Raw genomic sequence first — 27098 nt, 5'->3', positions numbered from 1 at the left:
CCTTGTGGTTTTCCTTGAGTTCACCTCATCAGCTGAAGTTGGAGCACATGGTGGAAGGAGAGGCAGTATCTCCTCGATGTGCTCTTATATCGGCTGAGCCCAGGGCAGGCCACAGCCTCTAGTGGCTCACTCCTGAAGTCACATCTGGTAGAATCCCACTTCTACCTTGACAAAAATTTAAATACAAATTTTGACTTGGGATATTTGACTATTAGGTATAGGGAGTACATGCAGGGCATGGTGGTGCATGCCTTTAATCCCAGCACTGGGGAGGCAGAGGCAGGAAGATCCCTGAGTTCGAGGCTAGCCTGGTCTACAAATCAATTTCCAGCACAGCGAAGGATACAAGAGAACCCTGCCTCGAAAAGCCAAAAACCAAACAAAATCATAGAGTATAAAAAGCACAGTGGAAGAAGGTAGTATTAAAACAAAATATTTTTAAGACAGAATCTCACCCTGCTTGGCCTCAAATTCATGGGTGATCCTCCTGCCTCAGCCTCCTTTGTGCTGGGATTAGGAATGTGGCCTCACATCATCTCTAAAATTTGTAATGAACCGAAAGTTGACTAATAAGTCACCATTGTGTGTAGGAAAGAATATGTCTCAAAGAAAACGATGATGATAGCCAAACATGCATTCTATGGGCAAGTGATTAAGATTTCAATTGGCTTAATGGAACTGCTTCATAGTTTACCCACATATTAGTGTCCTAATCCTTAAAACCTGAGGATGTGGGGCTAGATGGGAGGAGTAGAGGGAGGGGAAACTGCCATCAAGATACAGTATGTGGGAAGAAAAATAATATATTTTCCATAAAGGGGTGGGGGGAATAAAACAGCCTGCTTTGGCTTACCCACAGCACCGCCCTCCACCTGTAGGGGGCACGCTTCCCGTGACCGCCCTCTCCCCAAGGTCTGAGTCTGCAGAGGACTAGGAGACTAAGGAGGCGTGTCCGCGCAAGCGCACAGGCACTGAAACCATGGCGGCGGCCGAGCGGGCGTGGGGAGCTGTAGCTGGTGTATCCCGGCTGTGCAGGCGGTAGGTGTGGGCGCCCCTGCCAGCAATTCTCTGTCGCCGCCCTGTCGCTGGGAGGGAACTGGTGTCTAGCGGATTCTTGTCCTGGCTCCAGAGCCCGAGGCCCGGCCACCCTCTACGGACGTCCCGTCCTGTTGTCAACCCCGTAGGGATGTGGCTCCGAAGGGAAGATCATTCCCGGGGTCGTTCCCTTCCCTTTCCGGGGAAGCACTTTCAAGGGCACGGCTGGAAGGGAAGCGATGCGAGGGAACCTACCGCCTAGGCCTATGCCTGCCGTGTCCTGTTGCACTTCAGAGCCACCCTGATTCTGACTTCCTCGGACATCTGCCAGACCCGGTGTGATTCCTGTAGAAAAGGGCCTAACAGAATGCTGATGGTTTCCTTGAAGTTTCAAATGCATTTCATGAGCCGGGCTTGTAGCTCACCTCTGTGCTGTCATCTCAGCACTTGAGAGGTGAAGGCAGGAAGGAGTTCAAGACCAGCTTGGACTATATGAGACCCCTGTTTTAAAACTGCTAATACATCTAATAAAAATACCAAATTAACAGAGGGTTTTGTGGGTTGCCCACTTCTCCCCTGTTTTCGATAACTTTTCTTGAGTACTTTGCTCCGGGTCTCTTAAAATTCAGACCTTCCTGCCAGAGTACCCTTCTCATTTCTCCACTCTACTGCGGGCTTTTTTTTCCCAAGGTTGACAGAACAGTAACCCTGAGATGCCAGGATGCTTCCAAATCCTGGAATATTCCCTCCATTCACTTAATGTGCAGTTACCGGTTGCTACATAGTGATAACAGCTGCCATTTAGTGAACATTTTGCCTGGTATGTCCATGGACTGATAGGTGTCCCTTAGGGAGAATGATCTACCATGCTCCGTATACCTTTTGTTTAGAGTGCATTCATTAAGTATACAGCAAACTAGCATAAGACAGCAAGCGGCAGAGTGTTGAGAGTCCCAGATCAGACACATCATTCAGCAGAGCAGACAGGGAAGCCCTGGGAACCAACAGGCCGGGACTCTGGTGGACAGAGGCAGTCCAAGGCAGAGTATCTTCTCCTGGGTATGAATTTTAACTGGCCATTTCTATCATAGGCATCTTTATGTTATGTGGTTAAGCAGTAGCTGAGTCTTGTAAGAGGAGCTGCCTGGGAATGATTGACTTCCCGGTTCAAGGGACACTGTTTTCACCCCTCCCATTCACTCTCCCGGTCTCAGGAGCACCATGGTTTTACTCTCGGGCTGTTTTGCTCTTCTGTTCTTCTTTGCCCAACAGGGAGTCTTGGAGGACAATTTGAAGCAAACACTTAAGGCAGTGGATCCCTGGTTCGCAAAGTTAATTCCCAGCAGCCAGGGCTACACAGTGAGACCCTGTCTCAAAATTTAAAAAAAAAAAAAAAAAAAAGAACTGATTCAGAAGTCAGAGCTGGAACATTTTTCACTACTAAAATGTCCTTTTTTCCTTCTCTAGCTGTAGTTATTTTCAAAGCTCCCTTTGTTTTTACTTTAATGACGCCTTGAAAATACCCAGTCAATGCTTCTCCATCAGAGAGAAAGGAAGTTCCACCACTCATGTCTGTGATTCCAGAACAAGGGAAGCAGAGGCAAGAGTATCTACCACAGAAGTCCATGAAGCCACCTGGTTTCGCCGTGATACCCTATTTCCAAACAACAACACAGAGTCGACTCCTTACCGTGTCATTCATTGTTTTTTTTATATTTATTTATTTATTATGTATACAATATTCTGTCTGTGTGTATGCCTGCAGGCCAGAAGAGGGCACCAGACCCCTCTACAGATGGTTGTGAGCCACCATGTGGTTGCTGGGAATTGAACTCAGGACCTTTGGAAGAGCAGGCAATGCTCTTAACCTCTGAGCCATCTCTCCAGCCCCTCATTCATTGTTTTTAAAATATAGGTTCTGTCATGTGGTGACTCCACATACTTTCAAGAAACAACCTCTGCACCAGTATGTACGAAGACCGCTTTTCCCGATGCGTGCACCCTTGTCCAACACAGGTACAGTTTCACCTCTTCCGAGGACATTGTGTGCAGAGCCAGTGGAACAGCGCTAGAGTTAGCGCTCAGAAAGGACAAAATTTTTATTACATTTATTTGTATGTGTGAGAGTGTGTCACATTGCATGTGTGGAGGTCAGAGGACAACGTGAGTTAGGTCTCTCCGTGTGGGTTCTGGGGATTGGGTGAAGGCCTTTAGCCTTGGTGGCAAGCACCTTTACTTCCTGTGCCATCTCAGCAGCCCAGGAACTTGTCAATCTTGTGTTCAGAGGCACATAAAAAGGGTCCAGCGAGTTTCTGTCCACTCCCCTCCATGGTAAAGCCATCCTTTACTGTGATTTGTCAGAGGACATTATCTGATGAAATCTCTAAGTCTTATGCACATTTTGAGAACATGAGTTGCTCAGTAACTGATTTCTAAAAGGAAATATTATAAAAAAGAAGTTACAAGTGGATTTGTGTTAGAAAGAATCGTGTAGGAATAGCTGTACAATTATAAATTCCTTGCTTTTCTCCAAACCTCCTAGCATCTGATTGTGAAGCAGTTTGAAATGTGAGCCCTGCACTGTAATTGGGGAAGCTTGGAGAGGGGTGGCTGTGCGTGGCTTGACGTCATGGATTAGCCTCTCTCTCTCCATGTTACCTCTCACACCTGTGGCCACATTCTGGGGTGAGGCTGAGGGCATGGCGTGAGTCAGGAGGAGTTCTTACCTCTTCTCTTACAGGAGATGAGGGAGGAATGGCTGTCTATGGCCTGCATGCTTCCTTGCACCTCAAAACGTCTTAGATGTAAATACTGAGTAACTCAGCAGGTCAGGCCACTTTAATTGCTTAAATTTTGTGGGACTGCAGTTTGTGGCTTTCTGGTCTCTTCCTGTTGGACACTCGGTGATTTCAGCCTTTGACATTTCCCATTTCTGTTGTACAAGAGCCAGTGCCTGCCTAGTTAGGAACCTTGTAGTACCGTTCCCCAAAGAGAAGTATCTCCCATTAGCCTTTATCCTGTGCTAACTCAGGACACTTTTAGAAGTGTCCATCGGATGTCAGAGCTAGGATTTATTTATTTATTATTTATTTTTGATTACAATGTTTCTCCGTTCCCTTTCTTCCCTATTAGCCCTCCATATAGCACTGTCTACTCTTGTTCAAATTCATAGCCTCCCTTTTCACCAGTTTGTTATTGTATGTGCGCATGTATTTGTATATCCATGTATATTCTTTTTTAATATTTATTTATTTATTTATTTATTATGTATACAATAGTCTGTCTGTGTGTATGCCTGCAGGCCAGAAGAGGGCACCAGACCCCATTACAGATGGTTGTGAGCCACCATGTGGTTGCTGGGAATTGAACTCAGGACCTTTGGAAGAGCAGGCAATGCTCTTAATCTCTGAGCCATCTCGCCAGTCCCATGTATATTCTTTTTTTTTTTTTTGGTTTTTCTAGACAGGGTTTCTCTGTGGTTTTGGAGCCTGTCCTGGAACTAACTCTTGTAGACCAGGCTGGTTTCGAACTCACAGAGATCCGCCTGCCTCTGCCTCCCAAGTGCTGGGATTAAAGGCGTGCACCACCACCGCCCGGCTCCATGTATATTCTTAAATACAACCTATTAAGTCCATATAATGTTATTTGTAAGTATGTGGAGTTGTTTTTAAAATACCTAATTAAACCAAATTTAAAATGCAATTGGAATGATTTTGTTGACCATCTATTCAGATTAGTATTGAGGTAGCTTTTATATGTGAAAGGAGAAAAGTTGTGGGGGACACTGTACTTTTCTTAATTTTTACTCCCCCAGTTGTTTGATTTGGTTTGACTTTTTGAGAGGAGCTTGCTAAGATTCCAAGGCTAGCCTGGAGCTTACTGTGTCACTGAGACTAGTATGAACTGAGGGCTGTAGGCACTGGGCAACTTCATTCATCTGAGTCTAGCTTTCCAATAAAGTTTCTTTTTGTCTTTGTTTTCACATTTATAATTTCATCTTTGGGTACTTCCAAAACCTCCTTTTCTGTAGACCCGATTTACTCTAGTGTGTTGAGTAGGAGAAAGACAGATTTAATCCTTCAGATTTAGTAAAGTACCTAATGAATACATGACTTTAGTTACCATAATAAATTACTTAATAATTTAGTAAATTATTAAGACAACAAAAAGTGAAGCCAGGCATCACAGCCACACTTTTAATCCCGGTACTCCTTAGGCAGAGACAGGCAGATCTCTATAAGTTCAAGGCCAGCCTAGTCTAGATACTGAGACTCTCTCTCAAACAAGCAAACCTACAGAAAATGGCTGGTTCAGAACAGAAAGTAGTGGCAGTCTTTCTTTAAAGTTTTATTTCAAAAATTGTTTGCTGTAAAAGCAGATTCTTCCTGATAGGAAGGAGGTATAGGACTTTTTTTTTTTTTAAGACTTTATTTATTTATGTAGTATACATACATGCCAGAAGAGGGCACCAAATCTCATTATAGATGGTTGTGAGCCACCATGTGGTTGCTGGGAATTGAACTCAGGACCTTTGGAAGAGCAAGCAATGCTCTTAACCTCTGAGCCATCTCTCCAGCCCCCAAGGTACAGGACTTTTAATGACATACTTAAGCATCAAAATTCAGGCATTTTTTTTTTTTTTTTTTTTTTTTTTTTTTTTTTTTGGTTTTTTGAGACAGGGTTTCTCTGTGGCTTTGGAGCCTGTCCTGGAACTAGCTCTTGTAGACCAGGCTGGTCTCGAACTCACAGAGATTCACCTGCCTCTGCCTCCCAAGTGCTGGGATTAAAGGCGTGCACCACCACCGCCCGGCAAAATTCACGCATTTTAACTTCTTAGGATTTCTCTGAGCATCTTGGGAAGTAAAGTTTGTGGGATTATTTTTTTATTCCTCCTAATTTTTTTTTTACTTCCATTTATTTAAAAATGAGCACTTTGGGTGGTAGGGCTGGAGAGATAGGTCAGTGGTTAGAGCACTTGCTACTCTTGCAGAGGGCTAGGTTTGATTCCCAGCACCCATATGATAGCCTACAGCCATTCATGACTCCATTCTAGAGGGTTGATGGCCTCTGCCGGCCTCCACAGCACTGCAGACACGTAGTACACATACATACATGCAAGCAAAATATTTACATATATAAAAAATTAATCTTAAGCCGGGCAGTGGTGGCGCACGCCTTTAATCCCAGCACTTGGGAGGCAGAGGCAGGCGGATCTCTGTGAGTTCAAGGCCAGCCTGGTCTACAAGAGCTAGTTCCAGGACAGGCTCCAAAGCTACAGAGAAACCCTGTCTCGAAAAAGCAAAAAAAAAAAATTAATCTTAAAAAATCAGAACACCTTGTTATCTAACTTAAACTGTTTTTTCTATCATTAACACTCTTTCTCTTTTTCAGTACGTTTCATGTTTATTCAAACACAAGACACCCCAAATCCCAACAGCTTAAAGTTTATACCAGGAAAGCCGGTTCTTGAGTCGAGGACCATGGACTTCCCCACCCCAGCTGCAGCTTTCCGCTCGCCTCTGGCCAGGTACTGTTTCTGCTGGGTATCCCTGGAAGCACAGTGGCCCTCTGTGTTTGGGCAGCCTTGCAGAGCTAGCACATTTGGTTGGCAGCTTGGTTTTGGAAGAGTTGAGTTGAAATTACAAAAACTTTCTCCTGGGAGTGTATTTGACAGCTTGGTAGCATATAAATACTTAACTTAAGAAGGAAGTTCACCAAATGGGTAATTATAAATTTCTGATCTAAATCTTTAAAACTCTAATTGTTAAAAAATTGCGTGTGTGTGTATGTGTGTGTGTGTGTGTATGTGGGGGGGGACAGGGTATGAGTTTGTGGGGGGGCAGGGTATGAGTTTGTGTGTGTGTATGTGTGGGGGCAGGATATGAGTGTGGGGAGGTATATGTGTGTGGGCAGGGTATGAGTTTGTGGGGGGGCAGGGTATAAGTGTGTGTGTGTGTGTGTGTGTGTGTGTATGTGTGGGGGCAGGATATGAGTGTGGGGGAGGTATGTGTGTGGGGGCAGGGTATGAGTTTGTGTAGGTGTATGAGTGTTCATACACACAGAGTCCAGGGAGTGTCCTTGTGTGTCCTCTGTCACTCTCCATCTTAGTTTTTATTCGTTTGTTTTTGTTTTTGTTTTTTTTAAGATTTATTTATTTATTATGTATACAACATCCTGCCTCTGTATATATGCCTGCACCAGAAGAGGGCACCAGATCTCATGGTTGCTTCTGAGCCACCATGTGGTTGCTGAGAATTTAACTCAGGACCTCTGAGCCATCTCTCCAGCCCTCCATCTTAGTTTTTTAGACAGGGTTCCTCTCAGCACCCACTGCTCCCTTACTTAGTAGACTGGCTGACCAGAAGGTCCTCGGGATCCCCTGCCTCTCAAACGCTGGGGTTGTAGGTGCGTGCTGCCATGACCAACTGTGTACGTGTCTGCTGAGGATTAGAATGCAGGCCCTCATGTGTGTGCTGTGTACTTTATCCATTGAACCATTTTCTCCAGCACTTTTCAGAATGTTTGGAGCTAGGGGATGGACATCACTCGTAGCCTCGGCTGTGCTGTGCTGTGTAACTGGTTGGCCTTGAACCCTTGTGCCTCCACTTCCTGGTGTTGGGATTACAGATGGCTGTCACTATGCCCAGCTTGAACCTCTGATTTTCAAGAACTATTAAAAGGTGCTCCTTTAATTCCATAGGAAAGAGTAAGTTTCTAAGTTTTCATTCAGAATCAAAAATGATGGCAGTTGTCAGATGTGGCCTGACCTTTTAAAATCAATGAGAACAGTTTCTGAGTTCACGAGAAACATATTCAGTGTGTCAGAGTGGTAAATAAAGTTCACCAAGCCTCTTCTGAACCTGTGGCCGGAGCAGTCATTTGTGCTGAGAAACACTAGAGTCGGCACCAGCTGAATTCTTGCTAGCTTGCTTTTCCGTGCAGAACGTGCGCTCTGCCCGAGTTGACACCAGGGCCTTTTCCGTGTAGAACGTGCGTTCTGCCCGAGTTGACACCAGGGCCTTTTCCATGCAGAATGTGTGCTCTGCCTGAGTTGACACCAGGGTCTTTTCTGTGCAGAACGTGCGCTCTGCCCGAGTTGCACCCTGACACTATTGGAATCTCCACCCTGATGCCCCTTGCCAAGCACGTGTAAAACTCAGCATAGGTGACCTTCCTATACATGGCCTGAAGGCAGCGTGAGGCTCAGAAGTTTTAACTTTCTAGCTCATAAATGTGTACAATTTTTCTGACTTAAGCATGCCATTTCTCATAATGCGCTGTGAACCATTTTTCATGCTTTTGATACAGACAACAGTTAGAAGTGTGTACATTATAATGTAGTGCACATGCCTGTGTGTATGTGTGTGAAAAACAAGTGTTTGATGAGTATTTCCGTCTTTTGCACTTGTACAGTAGGAAATAGTGAGGTGGTTAACAACACTTGTTTCCCTTGCAAAGGATTCGAGTTCGATTTTCCAGCACCTAGGCAATTCACACCTACCTGTAACTCCAGCTCTGAGGGGCTCCAATGCCCTCTTCTTGCCTCTTCAGACCCTGCACTCTGCACTCATGTGCAGATACATGTGCATACACATAAAACAAATAAAAGAATTCTTTAAAAAATTACAGTAGGTAATAGGCATTCTCATGTTTTTCATTTCTTTTTGTTATTTAGTTTTTTTAAAGATTTATTTATTATGTATACTAGTGTTCTGTCTGGATGTATGCCTGCGGGCCAGAAGAGGGTGCCAGATCTCATTACAGATGGTTGTGAGCCACCACGTGGTTGCCGGAAATTGAACTCAGGACCTCTGCAAGAGCAGCCAGTGCACCTAACCGCTGAGCCATCTCTCCAGCCCTAGTTTTATTAAATATAGTGAAGTCCTCATCACTATTTAATTAATTTCACAGCTCTATATAATGTTTTTTTCTAAAAAAAGAACTATAACTTCAAGAAACACACAGCATACAAGGTTTGCCTAGGATGTTTATTAGTCTAGTTGCACATGCATGTGTATAAGCAAACACTGACACATGTGAAATGAACAAATCTAAAAAGTAACATTTACAAAAAAGAATTATATATGTCTCTGTGTGTATATCTGTGTGTCTGTCTGTCTTTGTAATGAATTAAGTAAAATGCTGTGGATTCTCTAGTGGCTGGAGCGGCCCCAGAAACACCGTAGGTCCCCAGGCAGCGGCAGTGGGCATCGCATCCTGAGAGAGCAGCCAGTTCCATTTCTAGGCAGGGATGGCGTAGTTCCTAAGTGGCTGCAGTGGGCCATGAGGGGCAGTGAGTCCCACAAGGAGAGACAGACAGATGGGCATGCCATGAGACCATGGAAAAGAGAAGGGAAAAGAGAAGGGACTAAGCTGAAGATTAGCTTGCCTGGGGGGGGGGGGGGGGAGCACAGCATGGCTTGTCTCTTAAAGGGACAGTGATGGAGGAAGGTCATTGGTTAATTAATAAAAAAACTGCTTGGCCTCATGGGTTAGAACATAGGTGGGTGGGAGTAAACAGAACAGAATTCTGGGAGGAAGAGGAAGTGAGCTCAGATGCAGGGCAGCTCCTCTCAGGGCCAGATGCGATGCAGCCAGCTGCCAGGTCAGACATGCTGAATCTTTCCCGGTAAACGCACCAAGTGGTGCTACACAGATTATTAGAAATGGGCTAAATTAATACGTGAGAATTAGCCTAGAAGAGGCTAGATATAATGGGCCAAGCAGTGTTTAAAAGAATACAATTTCCATGTAATTATTTCGGATAAAGCTAGCCGTGCGGGCGGCCGGGTGCCAGGAATGTAGCCCACCGCTCCATATTACAACAGGACAGAGCAGACCATTACAATCTGTCTGTCTGTGTCTGTGTGTCTGTGTGTCTTGCAATACTGGAGATTGACTCTAGGGCCTTAGGCATGCCAGGCAGGAGTTCTGCCACTGATCTACAGCCTCAGCCTGAGACATAACATGCTGTTAAGTGAAGACAAGTTGCAGAACAGTGGTGCAATGTGATAATATCCATTTAGCCCTCCTCCTAAATAAAAACAGCACATGACTCCATGAAAGTTCCTGGAGAAATGCACACCAGAAGGACAATCTAGGATTTTAATTTCCTGGTTAGTTTGATTTTAACTTTTTAGTGTTTTTGCTCTTTTGAGATTGGTCTCAGTAGTTCAGGCTAGCCTTGAACCTACTGATCCTTTTGCTTCCATCTCTTGAGTTCTGGCTTAGAGGCTATGCTATGATGCCTAATGGTGTAGGAGGTAGGAGGTCCTTCTGTCTTTGTGTTGCTTTTATTGGTTAATGAATAAAGAACTGGCTTGGCCTATAGTATGGGAGGAGGAAGGCAGAGTTAGAGAGACACCATGGAGCCACCATCAGAGATAGACATACTGAAACTTTGCTGATAGGCCACGACCTCGTGGTAATACATAGATTAATAGAAATTGGTTAAATTAATATGTAAGAGTTATCCAATAAGAAACTACAGTTAATGGACCAAGCAGTGATTTAATTAATACAGTTTCTATGTGATTATTTCGGGTCTAAGCTAGCCAGGTGGATGGGAATGAACAAGTGGCCTCTTCTATCAACACCTGTCTTTAACCTGAAATGTTCGCATCCAAAAACAGTTAGTGTAGCCCTGTATGGAGACACATGCCCATAAGCCCAGCAGCCTGGTAGCACCGCAGGACTAGGAGTTTGAGGCTAGCCTGCACTACACAGCGAGGCCCTTTGTAAAACTACACACACACACACACTCCAAAACAACAAACAAACCAATCAACAAAAAGTCAAAAACAAAACACCACTTCACTAGGGTGATAAGAGTTCTTACTGAGCATGGATTGGGCACTAGGTTCAATTTTCTACTACCACAAAACAACTAGGAAAATAATTCCTGTTTCTTGTATTCCTAGAGTTTATTATCTTCAACTAAGCAAACTGGTCTTGTCTGTGCTGAGCTGTTGTAGGGAATGTTTTTGCTAAGCTTCTGAGAGAGGTCAGCCTGTCGTTTGTCTTCCAGGAACCTGGCACTTAGAGATGCCAGGTATCTTCTGAGTGAAGGAGTGGGTGAGCCTGTGTCTGACTTCAGGAAGGGCTTCAGAATGCCCTTGTGTGTCTCGGCGGCGCTGTCTTTTTCCGTGTGAAGATGTGCTGCAGTGTTTGCGTGTGTCACAGCCTTTTCACTGATTGCCAGACGGTGGGCGTGTTCGGGGGGCGGTGCTCTTCAGATCCATGTGTGCCTTTGAGGAGCAAGTGTGCTGTACTCTTGGGCAGACACCTAGGGTTAGGCAAGTGGCTGCAGGATGTAGGAACAAAGCTGTCTGGAGTGGATAGCGTTCTAGCCAGGGATAGCTAACTTGTCTCTTTACTTCTGCATGGGTTTATGGTCTTTCTTGACATATTTTTCTTCTGCATTCACAGGCAGTTATTCAGGATTGAAGGAGTGAAAAGTGTCTTCTTCGGACCAGATTTCATCACAGTCACAAAGGTACAGTCATGAGTATAAAGCTAGACTAGCTGACTTTTAGCTATTTCTGAATCCAGTGCCCCTCCCTCTCCAGAACATTCTTTGTTCTTTGGTTTTCAATTTCCCTTCTTTGGTTTTTCATAGATAGTCTTGCTGTGTAGTTCAGGCTGCCCTGAAACCTATGTCCTTCCTTCCTTGGACCCTGTTCCTGGCATTACAAACATGCATTACACTCTACCCTAGAATTTTCATTCTTAATGTGCTACAGTTTTAATAACACTGTGATATTAAAAATCTCAGGTGAGGGACTGGAGAAATAGCTCCGCAGTTGAGAGCGCTGGTTGCCCTTGCAGAGAGCCCAGTTTAGATTCCCAGCACCAACATGGCAGCTCACAAACATCTATAACCCCAGTTCCAGAGACCTAGTGCTGTCTTCCAACCTCAGTGGGCACCAGCCACACACATGCTACAATACACATATGCTGGCAAAACATTCATGCACATAAAATAAAATAAGTAAATACATAAAAAAAATCTCAGGTGATGTTTGCTTACTAGATCTGTCAAGTTGCTAAAGCGCCTTTTCTTTTTTTTTTGGTTTTTGGTCTTTTGAGACAGGGTTTCTCTAGCTTTGGAGCCTGTCCTGGAACTCCCTTTGTAGCCCAGGCTGACCTCGAACTCCCAGAGATCCGCCTGCCTCTGCCTCCCGAGTGCTAGGATTAAAGGCGTGAGCCACCACCGCCCGGCCTCAAGCGCCTTTTCTAGCTGCAGTTATGATCCAGGTATAACTGATCCTACAGCCTTACCCGTCCAGCAGGGTCAGTGCAGTGTCCAGAATTACAGGGCTAATCCACAGCAGGGGCTGTCTTGGCAGGACTAGGAGTTCAGCTTCCAGGCTACTAGAATAAAAAATTGTTATTCCCATAAAATTTAAATAAATTAAAAACATTTTAAATTGCATGTTTTATTTTGTGTGTGTGTTTGTGTTCAGGCATGCACATGAAATCAGGACAATTTACAGGAGGCAGGTATCTCCTTCCACCATGTGGGTCCCAGGGATCAAATGCAGGCTGCCAGGCTTGGTGACAAGCTTTTACCCACTGAGCAATCTTGCCTGCTCCTAAATAGTATTTTTACTAATTCTTGCTGCGAGTCAATGGAGTAAAAAGGGAATCAAGTCCATGTTATGAACAAATTACATATGTATCTGTCAGGTGCCATGGTATAACACCCTCTCTGAAAGGGATGTGCTTATGCATTCTTTTGACAAATGCACATATGACTAATTTCAGATACAGGGTGTTTTTGCATAGTTCAATGTCCTGCAGCAGTACTGTGAGCTGGACCATGGTGGTGCATGCCTTTAATCCTAGCACTCAGAAGGCAGAGGCTGGTGGATCTCTGAGAGTTCAATGTCAATCTGGTCTACAGAGCAAGTTCCAGGACAGTCAGAGCTGCAGGGTGGGACCCTGACTCACCAGAAAAAAGAAAAGATTCTTGAAAGATCTGAGGTGGTAGTCTGGATTTGCTTTGCAATTGGCTGGAAATGCAATGTGTTTCTTCAATGTGATTATAGGAGAATGAAGAATTAGATTGGAATTTACTGAAACCTGATATTTATGCAACCATTATGGACTTCTTTGCATCTGGCTTACCCCTAGTGACTGAGGAAACGCCTCCAGGAGAAGCAGGTAGTGTTGTGTTGGTAAGCGATGCTTATCTATTTCTTACTGGATTTCCTGCTTCGCCCACCCTCACCTTGATTGCAGAAGTGACCAGAAAACAGATTTTAAATGTTCTTATTAGAATATATTAATTATACATAATTATGGGTTTCACTATGGCATTTTATACATGTATGTGATGTGTTTCATCGTAATCACCCTCTATTCCTCTTTCCTTGTCTCTTCTTACTCATAATGGTCCCCTTTCTCTCTCATCCAACCCCGCCTCCATGCTCATGCTCTTTGTGTGAGTGACTCAAAGGAGGCCTGGTAGGGTTGCTCATAGGAACTCTGGTGAGATGTCACCTACTGGGGTATGGGCACCTTATCAGTGCTTATACCACTATAGCCGATGGCCTTCTTCCCCCGCAACCAGTAGCTTCGTGTAGGTCCTCAGAGAGGGTGAAGCCTCTTTACATTTTCAGGGACCTGACTTGAGATAAAAATGTCAGTTTTTAAAATTATTTTTTATTTGATTTGTGTGGGTGTTTTCCCTACATCTCTGTCTGTGTACTGCCTTATGTGTGCCTAGCCTGATGAGGCCAGGAGAGGGCTTCTACCTACTGCTTGAAGAAACTTCTCTGAATAGGTAGACTGGTTTCTATTCTTTTTCTTGTTTTAATGTTTTTGAGACAGGATCCGGCTCTGTAACCTAGGTCGACCTGAAATTTACAGTCCCGCCTCCTCCTCGCTGACATTGTGGGCGTGTACCTCCACACCCAGCTTCTGGTTTTTATTCTTAAACTTCAAGTCACTTGTATTATATCACAGCTTGCCTTTCTGCTGAGTATAATTTCTTTGAAGGTCATTTTAAGCATGTGCTAGTCCATCGGAATGAACAAGGTGCAGCTAACTTGTCCTTTCACTGTGTGCGTTGCTTGTGCTGATGTGTTACAAAAGCTGCTGTGGACATCTGGTGCAGGCTGCTGTGTGCTGTGCTTTACTGTGTTGAGTGTGCTGATGTCATCACAAACCCTGCTGCTGTGGACACACTGCTTCCGTCTGTGTTGGGGTGGGGGTTGTGGAGTCTTCCTGCGGGAATCTAATTACTGTGCTCATTAGCAGTGTGTGGGAGTCTCCGTTTTCTTAGACCTTTGTCGTCCCTTCAGGTTTTTTCTTTCCTTTTGCTCTTTCCCTTTGGTGCTTAGAGACTCTTAGAGAGCTTGACCTGTCCTCCCTACTGAGCCAGCTTCCCACTCCTTTTGCTTCCCCAATCCAACCCCCAGAGAGAATCTCTCTGTGTAGTTCTGGCTGTCCTGGAACTCATGTGTAGACCAGGCTAGCCTTGAACTCACAGAGTGCAACTGCCTCTACTTCCTGAGTGCTGAGACTAAAGCTATGCACCAGCACTTGTGTTTTGTTTTGGTTTTGAACCAGGGTCTCACTTCGTGGCTGGTCTCAAACTATCTCTGTGAAGTGGACTGGCCTTGAACTTTGAATCATCTTATCTCAGCCCATTAAGTGCTAGGTTTACTTGACTGCGACCACTGCTCAGTCGGCTACATTTATTTGAACCAGCATGTCTTTGTTGGGGTTTCTATTGCTGTGAAGAAACAGCATGACCATAGCAACCTCTTATAAAGGAAAACATTTAATTGGGGCTGGCTTACTGTTCAGAGATTTGGTCTGTTATCATTATGTCAGGGAGTGTGGCAGCATGCAGGCAAACATGATACTGGAGAGGTAGCTTAGAGTTCTACATCTGAATCAGCAGGCAGCAGGAAAAGAAACACTGTACCTGGCTTGAACATTTGAAACCCCCAGTGACACACTTCCCCCAACAAGTCACATCTGTTCCAAAAAGGCCACACCTCCTAATAGTGCCTCTCCCATACAGTATGTTAGGTCTAAAATGGCATCTTCTTTTATTTACTATTTGTTTCTGCAGTTCCAGGACTGAACTTAGGGCGGTGCACATGCTAGGCAAGCTCTCTACCACTCTTTACTTTTGAGGCTGTGTCTTACTAGGTTGCCCAGGCTAACAACTATACAGTTTACTCCATAATCCAGGCAGGCATAACTTACTATTGTCCTGCCTCTGCCTCCTTGGGAGCTGAAATCACAGGTCTGTGTCACCAGCTGGCAATGTCCTGTTTTAGTTTCATTCTTGTATTGATCCTGATCCTGAGGGTTTTCTGTATCTTGTGTTATTTTATGAGGTTTCCATATCAGTAAATTTCCTATTATTTTCTTTGCTAATTTTTAAAAAGTGAGCCATATGTCTTTTTTAAATATTGATTTAAGTAGATTTTTAAAAAATGTCCTAGGTGGGTTGAGGAGACAGCTTAGTCAAGGGTCTAGCTGAGTTCAGCCCCCAGAACCCACAGCACATCATAAAGCTGTAGCGTGTGCACTTGCAGTCTCAGCGCTGGAGAGTGGAAGCAGGCAGACCCTGGGGCTCTCTAGCCAGCTGTCTTAGCCTACTTGTCTCACGTGTACATACACACCCCACCACACATGTACCTGCACAAACACTGGGTGTGTATATGTGTTTGTGCATTCTAGGATATGAAATAGTTATAGCTAATTCTTTCTAATCATGACTAGAGGCTAGAGGTGGCTCAGTAGTGAAGTACACCCTTAGTATGTGCACATACAGGGTTGTTCCTCAGTGCTGCACACACACACACACACACACACACACTGACCACAAAGTGAAAAGCAAAAGCCATTTTTAAGGCTGAGTGGTACACACGCCTTTTATCCCAACACTCGGGAGGCAGAGATAGGTGGATCTCTGTGAGTTTGAGGCCAGCCTGGTCTACAGAGCTAGTTCCAGGACAGCCAGGACTTCTACAGTATCTCAAAAAACAAACAAACAAACAAAAAAAAACAAAGAGCAACTGAACTGTGCCTACCAAAAATAAAAATACACAAAATTTGTACTTAGGAGTTTAGTTCAGAGGTAGAGCCTTTGTCTAGCAACCACAAAACCCTGTGTTCAGTTCCAAGTACCTCAAAAGGAAAAAGGCCACAAGCTCACTGACTCAAATACCCCATCACAAGGAATTTATCTCAGGGATGTGCCTAGAAGCAGGGGTGTTGCCCAGGGCTACATACTAAACCTGTCAAAATGCCAGTGAGGCAAAGCTCTCCCAAGATCATTTTACAGTGAGCCTGTTTTCCTGTGCAGATGGAAAGACTTTCAAGGGACTCTAGGAGTGCATGCGGATCAGATGAAGCCTGGTCTCACCTGTGTAGATTTACACTTGGAAATGTGCGCATGCTTGGAGGAAGCCCTGCTCTCAGTGACGGGGATGGGAAGGCAGCTGGGACTGCTGCTCTAGGAGCCTTTCACTTTTCGTATCTTCTTTCATGAAAATTGACTCAAAGCTTAGAACAGTTTAATATAAACTACTTATGGGGTTGCCGGGAATCTAATATTTATTACAGTACAGCATGGAATCTCTATCTTTTTGCAGATGAATACATTTCTTGAAAAAAGCTTACATTTGTTATACAGGCATTGGTAAAACTTACATAAAGCTTTACAAAATTCAAGCAGTGGCCAAGGATATAGTTCCTTGGTAGAGTTTGTGCTCCATGTACAAGGCCATAGTTTCCTCCCAGCACCACACACATGTGCGTTCATACACACACATGTGCGTTCATACACACAGACATGTTCATATGTGCGCACTTGCATATGTATATAGACATACACACACACGATAAAGCAAAACCAAAATGAAACACCATTCTTGGTTCAGATTTGCAAAGTATTTGGAACTTTCCAGAAGGCCTACATCTGTATTTGATATAGTTATCTTGAAAAATCACTAAACTGAGAAGCTGAAGGTTAAAAAGATACTTCATAAGTAGCTGCGTCTTTCCATGTCACTTACAGTGAAGTCAGATGGGGCATTTCTGTGCTGCGCTTTGGTCCTTGAGAATGTTGGTTTGCTCCTCATCTCAACCCCAGCACAATCAGGCTTCGCTGTAGGATGTATTCCCCTATATCACTGAACATTGAGTGACAATTTTTCCTTGGTTTTTCTTTTGGGAACCACGTGAGCCATGTTACTTTACCAAGCTTGTGTTCTATTTTGTTGTTGTTTTTCTTTTGTATTTTGAGGCAAGGTCTCACTCACTCTATAGACCGGCCGGCCTTGCATTTCCTGTGATCCTTCTGAATCTGCGTGAGTGCATCATGCCTGATTATGCTTTTATGTGAAAACCCTCCTGGTTTAATGCTTATATAACTACAAAACTGTTACTCTTGAGTTTTTATTTATAATTTTTTTTAGGTTCTGAAGAAGATGATGAAGTTGTGGCAATGATTAAAGAACTGTTGGATACTAGAATACGGTACGTGTTAAAACCCCCAGCACCCTCTGTCCCCCCTCAATCCAGTGCTGCAGAGACAGCTCTCATTAAAGCAGCGTGCTTTAACCGGAGAGTGGAGCAGGGCTCCAGAGAAACAGGGAGTGTAACCAACATAGTCATCGCCTCAACTGAACTGGAGGCTGTGCTTCAGTACTCAGTGACATCGTTAAAACTATAGTCTGTGTGTGCATGGTCAAGACGAATTTTCCCTCACAGTCTGTGTAGAAAAGAACTTCATATTTATGAGCATTGTGAAGAGAATAGCACCTATGTACTAACTGCTCGAAAAAAATAAAGACAGGAGCCAGGTGTGGTGACACTAGTGTTTCCCCAGGGGAGCAGGGGCAGGAGGAGCTTTGTGAGTTTAGGCCAGCTTGATACACACAGCAAGACTTTGTCTCAAAAACAATACACAAAATAGAAGAAAAAAAGAGGATAAAAACAAGACTGGTGTACAGTCTGTTTCCACGTCTCTCACAGCAGGCCAGAAGGCTGGACTTTTAAAGTGTTTTCTTCTTTAGGTATTTTAAGAAACAACTCAGAAATTTAAAATAAGAGGCTGGCTAAGTGGCAGGGATCTACTTACGTGTGTAGTGGCACACGCCTTTAATCTCAGCACTCAGGAGGCAGAAAGAGGTGGATATTTAAGTTTGAGGACAGCCTGGTCTACAGAGCAAGTTCCAGGACAGTGATAAACCCTGTCTCAGGGGGAAAAAAAAAACGAAAAGATGAGGAATTCTTGCAAGAACAGGAATCTGTAAGAAACAATATTTGTAGAACTAAAAATACAGTAAATGAAGAACTCATTAGATTACTTTCATGTGCTGTGTGACATGGCGGAAGAGTGGACGCACTCGTGTTGGAATGTAGAACAGTAGTGAAAACCAAGACTGCAGCACACAGAAAGGAGGAATTTGGGGAAAGAAAGCACAAGGCATCATGCATGCAGAAAAGCACATATGGTGTCCTAAGGGTTAATTGTGTAGAAGCAAGATAAATGACCTAGACAGAAGGTGCGTGTGAACAGAAGTGATCTGAGTCTTGGCATTATTTGAGACACAGTAAAAGTAATCTTTCATGGTAGAATAAGAAATTTGAAGTAGGTATGTCGAGGTGATAGCAGCAGTGAAACCTAACAAGCAGCTGTGCAGAAAAGAGGGCAGGCTAAGGAGTGCTTGGTCAGTGCGGAAGAATGAATGGAAGCAAACGGTAAGATGATGACGTGCTTGAGGCTTTGGCAGATACATCTAAAGGCACACAGTGGCTAACAGAGCATAAAGTTGTCACAGTGTAAGAAAACCAACTTCATGCTCCTTATAAAGGTTACCTGCTTAAATGTAAGGACAGAAACATTGAAAGTGGGACACTGGAGAACGCATAGCGTTCAGACAGTGAGGGGAGGAGGGCTTCTGGAATTACACAGATACCAGAAGACAGTGTACCCGACAGCTGTAGACGCCACCACACAGTGGGAGTATTTGCTACCAGGATCATATTCTAACCATCTAATAACACAGATACAGAATAAATGAAGAATATTAGACAGAGACAGAAATAACTCACAGCTAGGTGAGGAAATTAACACCTCTATCTAACAAAGCACAAAAAATAATTGGGCAAGAGAGAGTTTTAGAACTTACTATTTTTATTTATTTATTTTCTTTTTTTTTCTTTTTTGGATTTTCGAGACAGGGTTTCTCCATAGTTTTTTGGTTCCTGTCCTGGAACTAGCTCTTGTAGACCTGGCTGGCTTCGAACTCACAGAGATCTGCCTGCCTCTGCCTCCTGAGTGCTGGGATTAAAGGCGTGCACCACCACCGCCCGGCTATTTATTTGTTTTCGAGACAAGGTCTCACTTTGCAGCCCTGGCTGGCCTGGAACTCAGTACATATGCACCAGATAGATCTCTGACTCACAGAGTTCCATTTGCCTCTGCTCTGATTGCTGGAATGAAAGGCTTAGTACACCACCATTCCCAGGCCAGGGTAGAGTTTTAAACATGTAGTTAGCAATTGACTAAACGGTGACACATGTACAATGTACTCAGCAAGAATGAAATATTATTTTCCTGTGTATATGGATCGTGCACTAAAGCATCTCTTATCAAATTTCAGAGTTAAATTCATTGAGACTGTCGGGTTTTGTTATTTGGTTCTGGGGGTTAAACCAGGGTCTTGCACTTCATAATCATGTGCTCTACTCCTGAGCCCCCCCCCCCCCCGCCGTCCCCCTTCCCCGGAATACTGTTTCCTGACAGCAGTGGGATGGAGTACTCTTCAGAATGGCTTAGGGTTAGGCTGGTACCAATCTAAGTCAGCACAGAAATTATGGTGAAGACTTTAAATGGGATAATATGGAGCCATTGGGATGGCTCGCTAGGTTACGTTACTTGTTGCCAGGTCTGGTGACCTGAGTTTCATCTCTGAGACCCACAGGGTAGAGGGAGAACACTAACTCCTGAAAGTTGATCTATGGCCTTCATAGGCACACAGCAGCATATACACACACCCAGAACAAATAAATACAATCAATTAAATTAATTAACATCTGCATGACCTTGACTGGGCAGGTTTGTTTTGTTTGTTTTTATTCAGAAGGTTACAAGAAAATTGGAAAAATCAAGGAAAAGACAAATTAGACAATAGTAAAATCATGCCTTTCTCATGAAAAGGCAGAGTAGAAGATTTTCTAGTATATAGGGCTGACAAGATGGCTTAGTGGATAAAAGCACCTACTACTGCGCTTGGCAACCCAGGCTCTACTCTAGAACCCACGTGGTGGAAGTAGAGAGCAAACTCCACACGCACGCTGTGACACATAACAAAGGGGAGACAACATTAAGGGGGCTGAAGAGATGACTCAGTGGTTAAGAGCACTTACTGCTCTTGTAGAGGACCCGGGTTCAGTTCCCAGCATCCACATGGTGGCTCACAACACCTGTAACACTAATTCTAGGGGATCTGATGCCCTCTTCTATCCTCCAAGGGCTCCTGCATCTATGTGGTACACAAATAATACCCCCCACATACACATACTCAGGCACACACACACTTACACATAAATGCCTTATTTAAAGCTTTTTTGAAAGACTTTGCAGTATGTGTATGACAGAATATATAAGAACTACAAATTGAAAGGAGAAACTAAAATAGAGGTTGGAGCAAGCACACAGCAAAAGACAGTAACCAGACAGTCACTAAATGTGGAGGGGTGAAGAGTGTGCAGCCTTCCTACTCATCATGTATATCCAGATCAAACCGCCACAGACATTACTTCAGATCCAGCAGGCAGGCTCATCCATTTTGATTAACACCAGTGGCTCATGAGACAGGCGTGCTCACCTGTCTGGTGGCATATAATGGTGGGTAGTTCTGGGAAAGTGGCATTGTTTAAATAGTTACACTTTTGTTGAGATGGGCCTCGCTCTATAATTTAGGCTGGCTTAGAACTGAGTTTATAGCACAGTCTAGCCTTGAACTCATGGCAGTCCTCCTGCTTCAGCTTTCAGTGCTAGGATTACATGCACACGCCTCTCCTCCTGGCTTATGTTCAGAATTTGCCCCAGGAGTTTTGCCCTCAAGTATATGCCCATTCCTAATACCCACACCAAAAAACGCACAGATGAATCTTGACAGCCATGTTATGTGCACAGTCAAATACCTATCAATAGCTGGATGGCAATCAACTCTGCCATGTTAGTGTAGTGGCATACCATGCAGCCATGAGATGGATAGGCTCTTGTCATACTCAACAAGAGCCAGTCATACAGAGAGGAAGAGAAGCTGGATACACATGGATGGTTTAAAACTAGAATTCATGGCCAATGAGGATGCTCAGCAGAGAAAGTCATTTTCTGTTAAGTCTGCTACCCTGAATTCCATTCCCAGAACCTACGGAGAAGGAGAAGGAGGTGACTCTGGAAGGTTTCGCCTGACCACACGTGTGCCATGCACATGCACACACACACAAACACACGAGAGAGAGAGAGAGAGAGAGAGAGAGAGAGAGAGAGAGAGAGAAATTCAACTAAATTTAACCCAAGTTATGGGGCTGGGGAGATGGCCAAATGGTAAAGTATTTGTCCTGCAAGCATGGTGACCTGAGTTCAGTCCCCAGAACCCACATTAAGAAAGCTGGGCATGGGTGTATGTTTGTAATCCCTGTGCTTGGGGCAGAAATAATTTAGCCTAATAAATGGGTTTCTGTCCAGTGAGAGACCCTGAAAAGCCAAGATGGACAGTGCCTGAGGAGCAGCACTCAAGTGTCGCAGCCCCCCTCGACCAGCAAGGATGACGCGACCACCAGAGCTCTTCTCACTGCAGTTTATTCCAGGACTTTATTCACAGCAATCTTTTCCCTTCTCTCTCCCTCCTTCTCTCTTCCTCTCTCTCCCGGGCCAACCTCTCCCAGCCCTTAAGTAGGCCTGGGCCGCCAACCTCAGATTGCCAGGTGGGCACTGCCCATAGGTTCACGCATATGCAAGCAGCTGACAGTCATTGCATGATAATAGCATAAGTCAGGCTTTAGCCATAGGAGTTGATTATCACAGAGAGCACTCGCTTTCGGGATCGCGGAGGGCGGGAGCCAGCACCATCAGGTGCGACTCCACGCAGCTCTCTACATTGCCATCAGGTGTGGCTTCATGCAGCTCACTACACTCAAGGTTGGCTTTTGGCCTCTGCGCTACACATATTCATGAACCCTGATCCAAGAACCACACACACACACACACACACACACACACACATGTAAGCACATGCACAAAGCAGTGAACTATCTTAATCATTCTCATTGAAGGCAGGCATCTGCTGTTTTAAATGTGTTCTGAATGTCCTGTGGCCACAGGCCGACTGTGCAGGAGGATGGAGGTGATGTGATCTACCGCGGCTTCGAAGATGGCATCGTGCGGCTGAAGCTCCAAGGCTCCTGCACCAGCTGCCCCAGCTCCATCATCACCCTGAAAAGCGGGATTCAGAACATGTTGCAGTTTTACATTCCAGAAGTGGAAGGTGTGGAACAGGTGGGCAACATTGTGACAGTTTGGGTTATTGATGAAGTGGGGACCAAGTCTATAACCTATCTTCACTTGGGAAAGCTCCATCAGTGGTTCTGTTCTGAGGATTCAGAACACCATGTGATTATATATAGATGAATATAAGCCGATTATATATAGATGAATATAAGCATGGAGGAGCTCACATCATTTGCCAACCTCTTATTCCTCCCTTACTCTGCTCCCAACACCATTTTTTTCTTTTAAGATAGGTCTTGTGTGACCCAAGATGACCTTGACTCCTGCTCCCCAAGTACTGGGAATACAGATGTGTACCACTACATCTAGCCTTTATTAAAGGTTGTCATTACATTTGTGTATACATGTGGGTGCATGTGCAGGTCAGAGGACAAAGTGGAATTGGCTCTCTCCTTCCTCTTTATGTAAATTACAGGGATAGAATTAAGGTCGTCAGCTTTGGCAGCAAGTGTCTTTAGCCCCGAGCCATCTTGTGAGTCCCAGGTTTTGTTTAGTGAGACAGAATTTCTCTCTAAAATTAAACTGGCCTGTAATTGCTATGTAGTCTAGGTTTGCCTGAAACTCATAATCCTCCTACCTCAGCCTCCTGAAAGCTGGAATGGCAGACGTGCCATTGAGAAAGCACACTGTCATACAGTGAAAGTAGTACTCATTTGGGCTTTGGTTGTAGCTTGTTGGAATCTTTTGTCTCTAAGTGTGTAAGGCTATCGTGGTGATTGACTGCAGTGATACTAGCTTTAGGAAAGGCAGTCAAGGAGGAGACAGTTATGGGCAGCAGATATTTGAGAAACTCTTGTGAGTGGTTCTGTGGCTTTGGAAGGTATCTTCTTCCAGTTGCTCATAGAGTCACTTATCTCTGAGTAGTGTTAAAGGATGGCCTTTGGTCCAGTACAAGTCCTCATCAGTCCTGTGCTGTTGCAGAACTCTGTGTGTGTGTGTGTGTGTGTGTGTGTGTGTGTGTGAGCACTGTGTGTATGCATGGTCTCCTAAAAAACCAGAAACCCTGTGTGTGTGTGTGTGTATGTGTCAGCACTGTGTGTATGCATGACCTCCTAAAAGACCAGAAACGCTGTGTGTGTGTATGTTATGATTTTTTAAAAATGCTGCAAGATCCCCGGCAGCAGCAGGCAGCAGAAATGATGTAGGTCCCCAAATGGTGGTAGCGGGCCATGTGGCGGCAGGCAGCAGGCCCTGGGAGCAGCCAATACCATGAAGAGACGGCTGCCTGTCCCTGAGCGGTGGCTGATCCTAAGCAGGGAGACACTTGGTGGGCGGGCAGGAGACAGGGACATGGATAGACACATCATACAGAATAGAATTGGATATTTATTACTTAGAGGAGGGGGGAGAAGGAGAAGAGGACAGAGAGAGAGAAAGGGGGGAGAGGAGAAGTGGGGAGAGAGGCAAAAGTGAAGCTGCCTCTCCAAGAGGAAGACAGAAAGAGAGCGAGCTCAGGCCGGAAGCTAAAGATCAGCCTGCCTCAGCGGATGGGGGAGGGAGTGGCTTGTCTCTTAAAGAGAAAAAAATCATAACTGTGTGTGTGTGTGTGTGTGTGTGTGAGAGAGAGAGAGAGAGAGAGAGAGAGAGAGAGAGAGAGAGAGAGAGAGAGAGAAAGCACTGTGTGTATGCATGGCTTCCTAAAAGACTAGACACCCTGTCTATGCTTGTTTCTCTGCAGCAGCCCTGCTGGGTCTCACAAGTGTCATTTGCACACTGACATTAATCAAGTTCTTGGGACCCTAACGCCAAATTTAGGAATGATTCTGCCTAAATAGGATTTGATATACAAAATTCTTTGCATTAGATATTGCTGAAATTGGATATAAAATATTTATTCTTTTAAAGTAAAAATACCCATTTTTAATTAATTTCAAAGAGAAATTAGGAGGAGAGAATTACTTTGTTAAGTATCTTTCTTCAGAACCCACCCAGATTCCAGTTCCATTTTAGTTTCTGTTGTGTTTGGTTTAAGTTTGAGATGAAGTTTTGCTCTGCTGCCTGGCTGGTCCTGAACCCCTGGGCTGAGTGATTCTGCTCAGCCTGCAGGTAGCTGGGCTTCTGTGCCACTGTGCCCCTGCTCATCAAGATTTGTTTTTTCATCGTTACTCCCCTCTTCATCCCTGAGGCCTCTGAAAAAGATAGTATTAGTTGGGGGCCAGTAGATTAACAAAGAGGAAACATTTTTATTCGCATGCCAGGGTGGGTACATAATTGACTGTTACAAATGTTAATTGTCACGTAATTGTAGTAGGTGTGGTAAGGAGAGAAACATTCACAGCTTTTTATAACTCCTTCTTTTCAGAGGTGTTGGTCTTTATTATCCAATAATACACCAGCCCACAAAGGACTAGTCTTTCTCTTTTTTTTTTTTTTTTTTTGGTTTTTCGAGACAGGGTTTCTCTGTGGTTTTGGAGCCTGTCCTGGAACTAGCTCTTGTAGACCAGGCTGGTCTTGAACTCACAGAGATCCACCTGCCTCTGCCTCCCAAGTGCTGGGATTAAAGGCATGCGCCACCACCTCCCGGCTTCCTTTAAGTAGTATTTGTTACCATTTTTCTTCCCGAAAGTCTTCATACTTCTTTGGGTTTAAGATAATTTTTATTTGAGTAAAATCAAAATAGTTTGTAGTATTATTTCTATTTTAAGAGTGTTTTTGGAATTCCTTTTTAAAAAAAATATTATTTCTCCTGGTGGTGTTGGTACACATCAGTTTGGAACTCAGAGAGATTTGTTTACCTCTGTCTCTTGAGAACTAGAAATAAAGGCATATCTTAATGCCCTGTTTAAAACTTTTAAAATTACATTTATTTTATTTATCATGTTCTTGTGTGTATGTACACACACCACAGTGCACGAGAGGAACCTTGCAATTAAACCTCCCTGCGGAAGTTCACTCACCATGTTGAACTTGGGGATCAGCTCAGGTCTCATACCCAGCAGCAGAGTCTATCCTGGAGCCAGCTTTCTGCTGGCCTAGCCTGTTGGTTTTCTGAGGTCTCACGTTGTCTAGACCTGCCTTAGAACCTGCTGTGTAAAGGAAGCTGGCCTTGAGTTCCGGATTCTGTGATTGTAGGCATGCACTAGCAAACCAGACAGGATTCCGTTTTTAATTAACTATGTTTACAAGAATAATTAGTTAAACTTTAGGGAATATATTTCAATACATAAGATGCTTTTAAGTACAAGATGGTTAAACAGGTGAAAGCACTTGAACCCACTAAAGATGACAGGAGAGAGCTGACTCCAGAAAGTTGTCCTCTGACCCTCACATGCACGAGGCATGCACACCACCCCCTTTACACACACCCCATCGCACACTTCCATCACACACACCCCCATCACACACACAGATCACACCACCCCATCACACATACACACACACCCATCACACACACTCCCCATCATACACACACCCATCACACACAGATCACACCACCCCATCACACATACACACACACCCATCACATACACATCCATCACACACACCTCCATCACACACACCTCCATTACATACACCTCCATTACACACACACCCATCACACACTCCCCACCCCACACACTCCCATCACACCACCCCATTACACACACAGATCACACCATGCCATCACACACACCTATCACACACACACCTTTTACACACACACACCCATCACACATACACACACCTATCACACACCCCCATCATACCACCCTCATCACACACATACCCATCACACACACCCATCATACACAGACACACCACCCCATCACACACACCGCCATCATACATACTCCCATCACACACACCCCCATTATACCACCCCCGTCACACCACCCCCATCACACACACACCCATCACACACCCATCACACACACAGATCACACTATCCCATCACACACACACCTCCTTCACACACACACCCATCACACACACACCCATCACACACACAGATCACACTATCCCATCACACACACACCTCCTTCACACACAGCCCCATCACAAACACCCCATTACACACACACCCATCACACACAGTTTTCTAAAAAGGTAAAAATAAATTCCATTACTCTTTTCACTGAAGAATATGAGCCGCCTGTCTTTGAGGTGAGGAAAAGGGTCTAGTTCTTTTTTTTTTTTTTTTTTCATCCCTGCTATGTGAAGGGTCTAGTTCTTTTATATGTATTTAATTACTTTTATTATCTCAGGATCCCAGGTTCAGATGGAATCCTGTGCTGCGGGCTGTTGATGGCGTCCTTGCTCTTGTAGTGCTGTGCATTGTCATGGGCTATTTCAGGCGGGCAAGTGACGTGCAAATCAGGAAAGTAACATTGTCTAATGTTTCCTTAACTCTTGAATTTCTTTTGTTTTCTGGCTTTAGGTGATGGATGACGAATCAGATGAAAAAGAAGCAAATTCACCTTAAATAGTGTGCATTTTCTTTTGCTGCAACCTTTGGACTTAACTGTACAGAGTCTGTATTGATCTCTGCTCTAGAAGTTGATTAATAAAATGTTTCCTTCCTCCAGAA

General features: G+C 44.4%; 1 protein-coding gene across 1 annotated transcript; it reads left to right on the top strand.

Annotated features, from left to right (window-relative positions):
- Nucleotides 1-971: 971 nt before the first annotated feature.
- Nfu1 (NFU1 iron-sulfur cluster scaffold) lies at nucleotides 972-27098 on the top strand. The gene is made up of 8 exons (XM_057776960.1): nucleotides 972-1038; nucleotides 2951-3051; nucleotides 6427-6562; nucleotides 11464-11530; nucleotides 13086-13200; nucleotides 17481-17541; nucleotides 22405-22579; nucleotides 26949-27098. The coding sequence occupies exons 1-8, from the start codon at nucleotides 980-982 to the stop codon at nucleotides 26991-26993; spliced, it is 759 nt and encodes a 252-aa protein (XP_057632943.1). The 5' UTR covers nucleotides 972-979; the 3' UTR covers nucleotides 26994-27098.

This window comes from Chionomys nivalis, chromosome 1 (assembly GCF_950005125.1).
Source record: "Chionomys nivalis chromosome 1, mChiNiv1.1, whole genome shotgun sequence".
In the NCBI taxonomy this organism is placed as follows: Eukaryota; Metazoa; Chordata; class Mammalia; order Rodentia; family Cricetidae; genus Chionomys; species Chionomys nivalis.
Note: the sequence above shows the minus strand (reverse complement) of the source record. Positions and strands in the feature narration are given on the sequence as shown.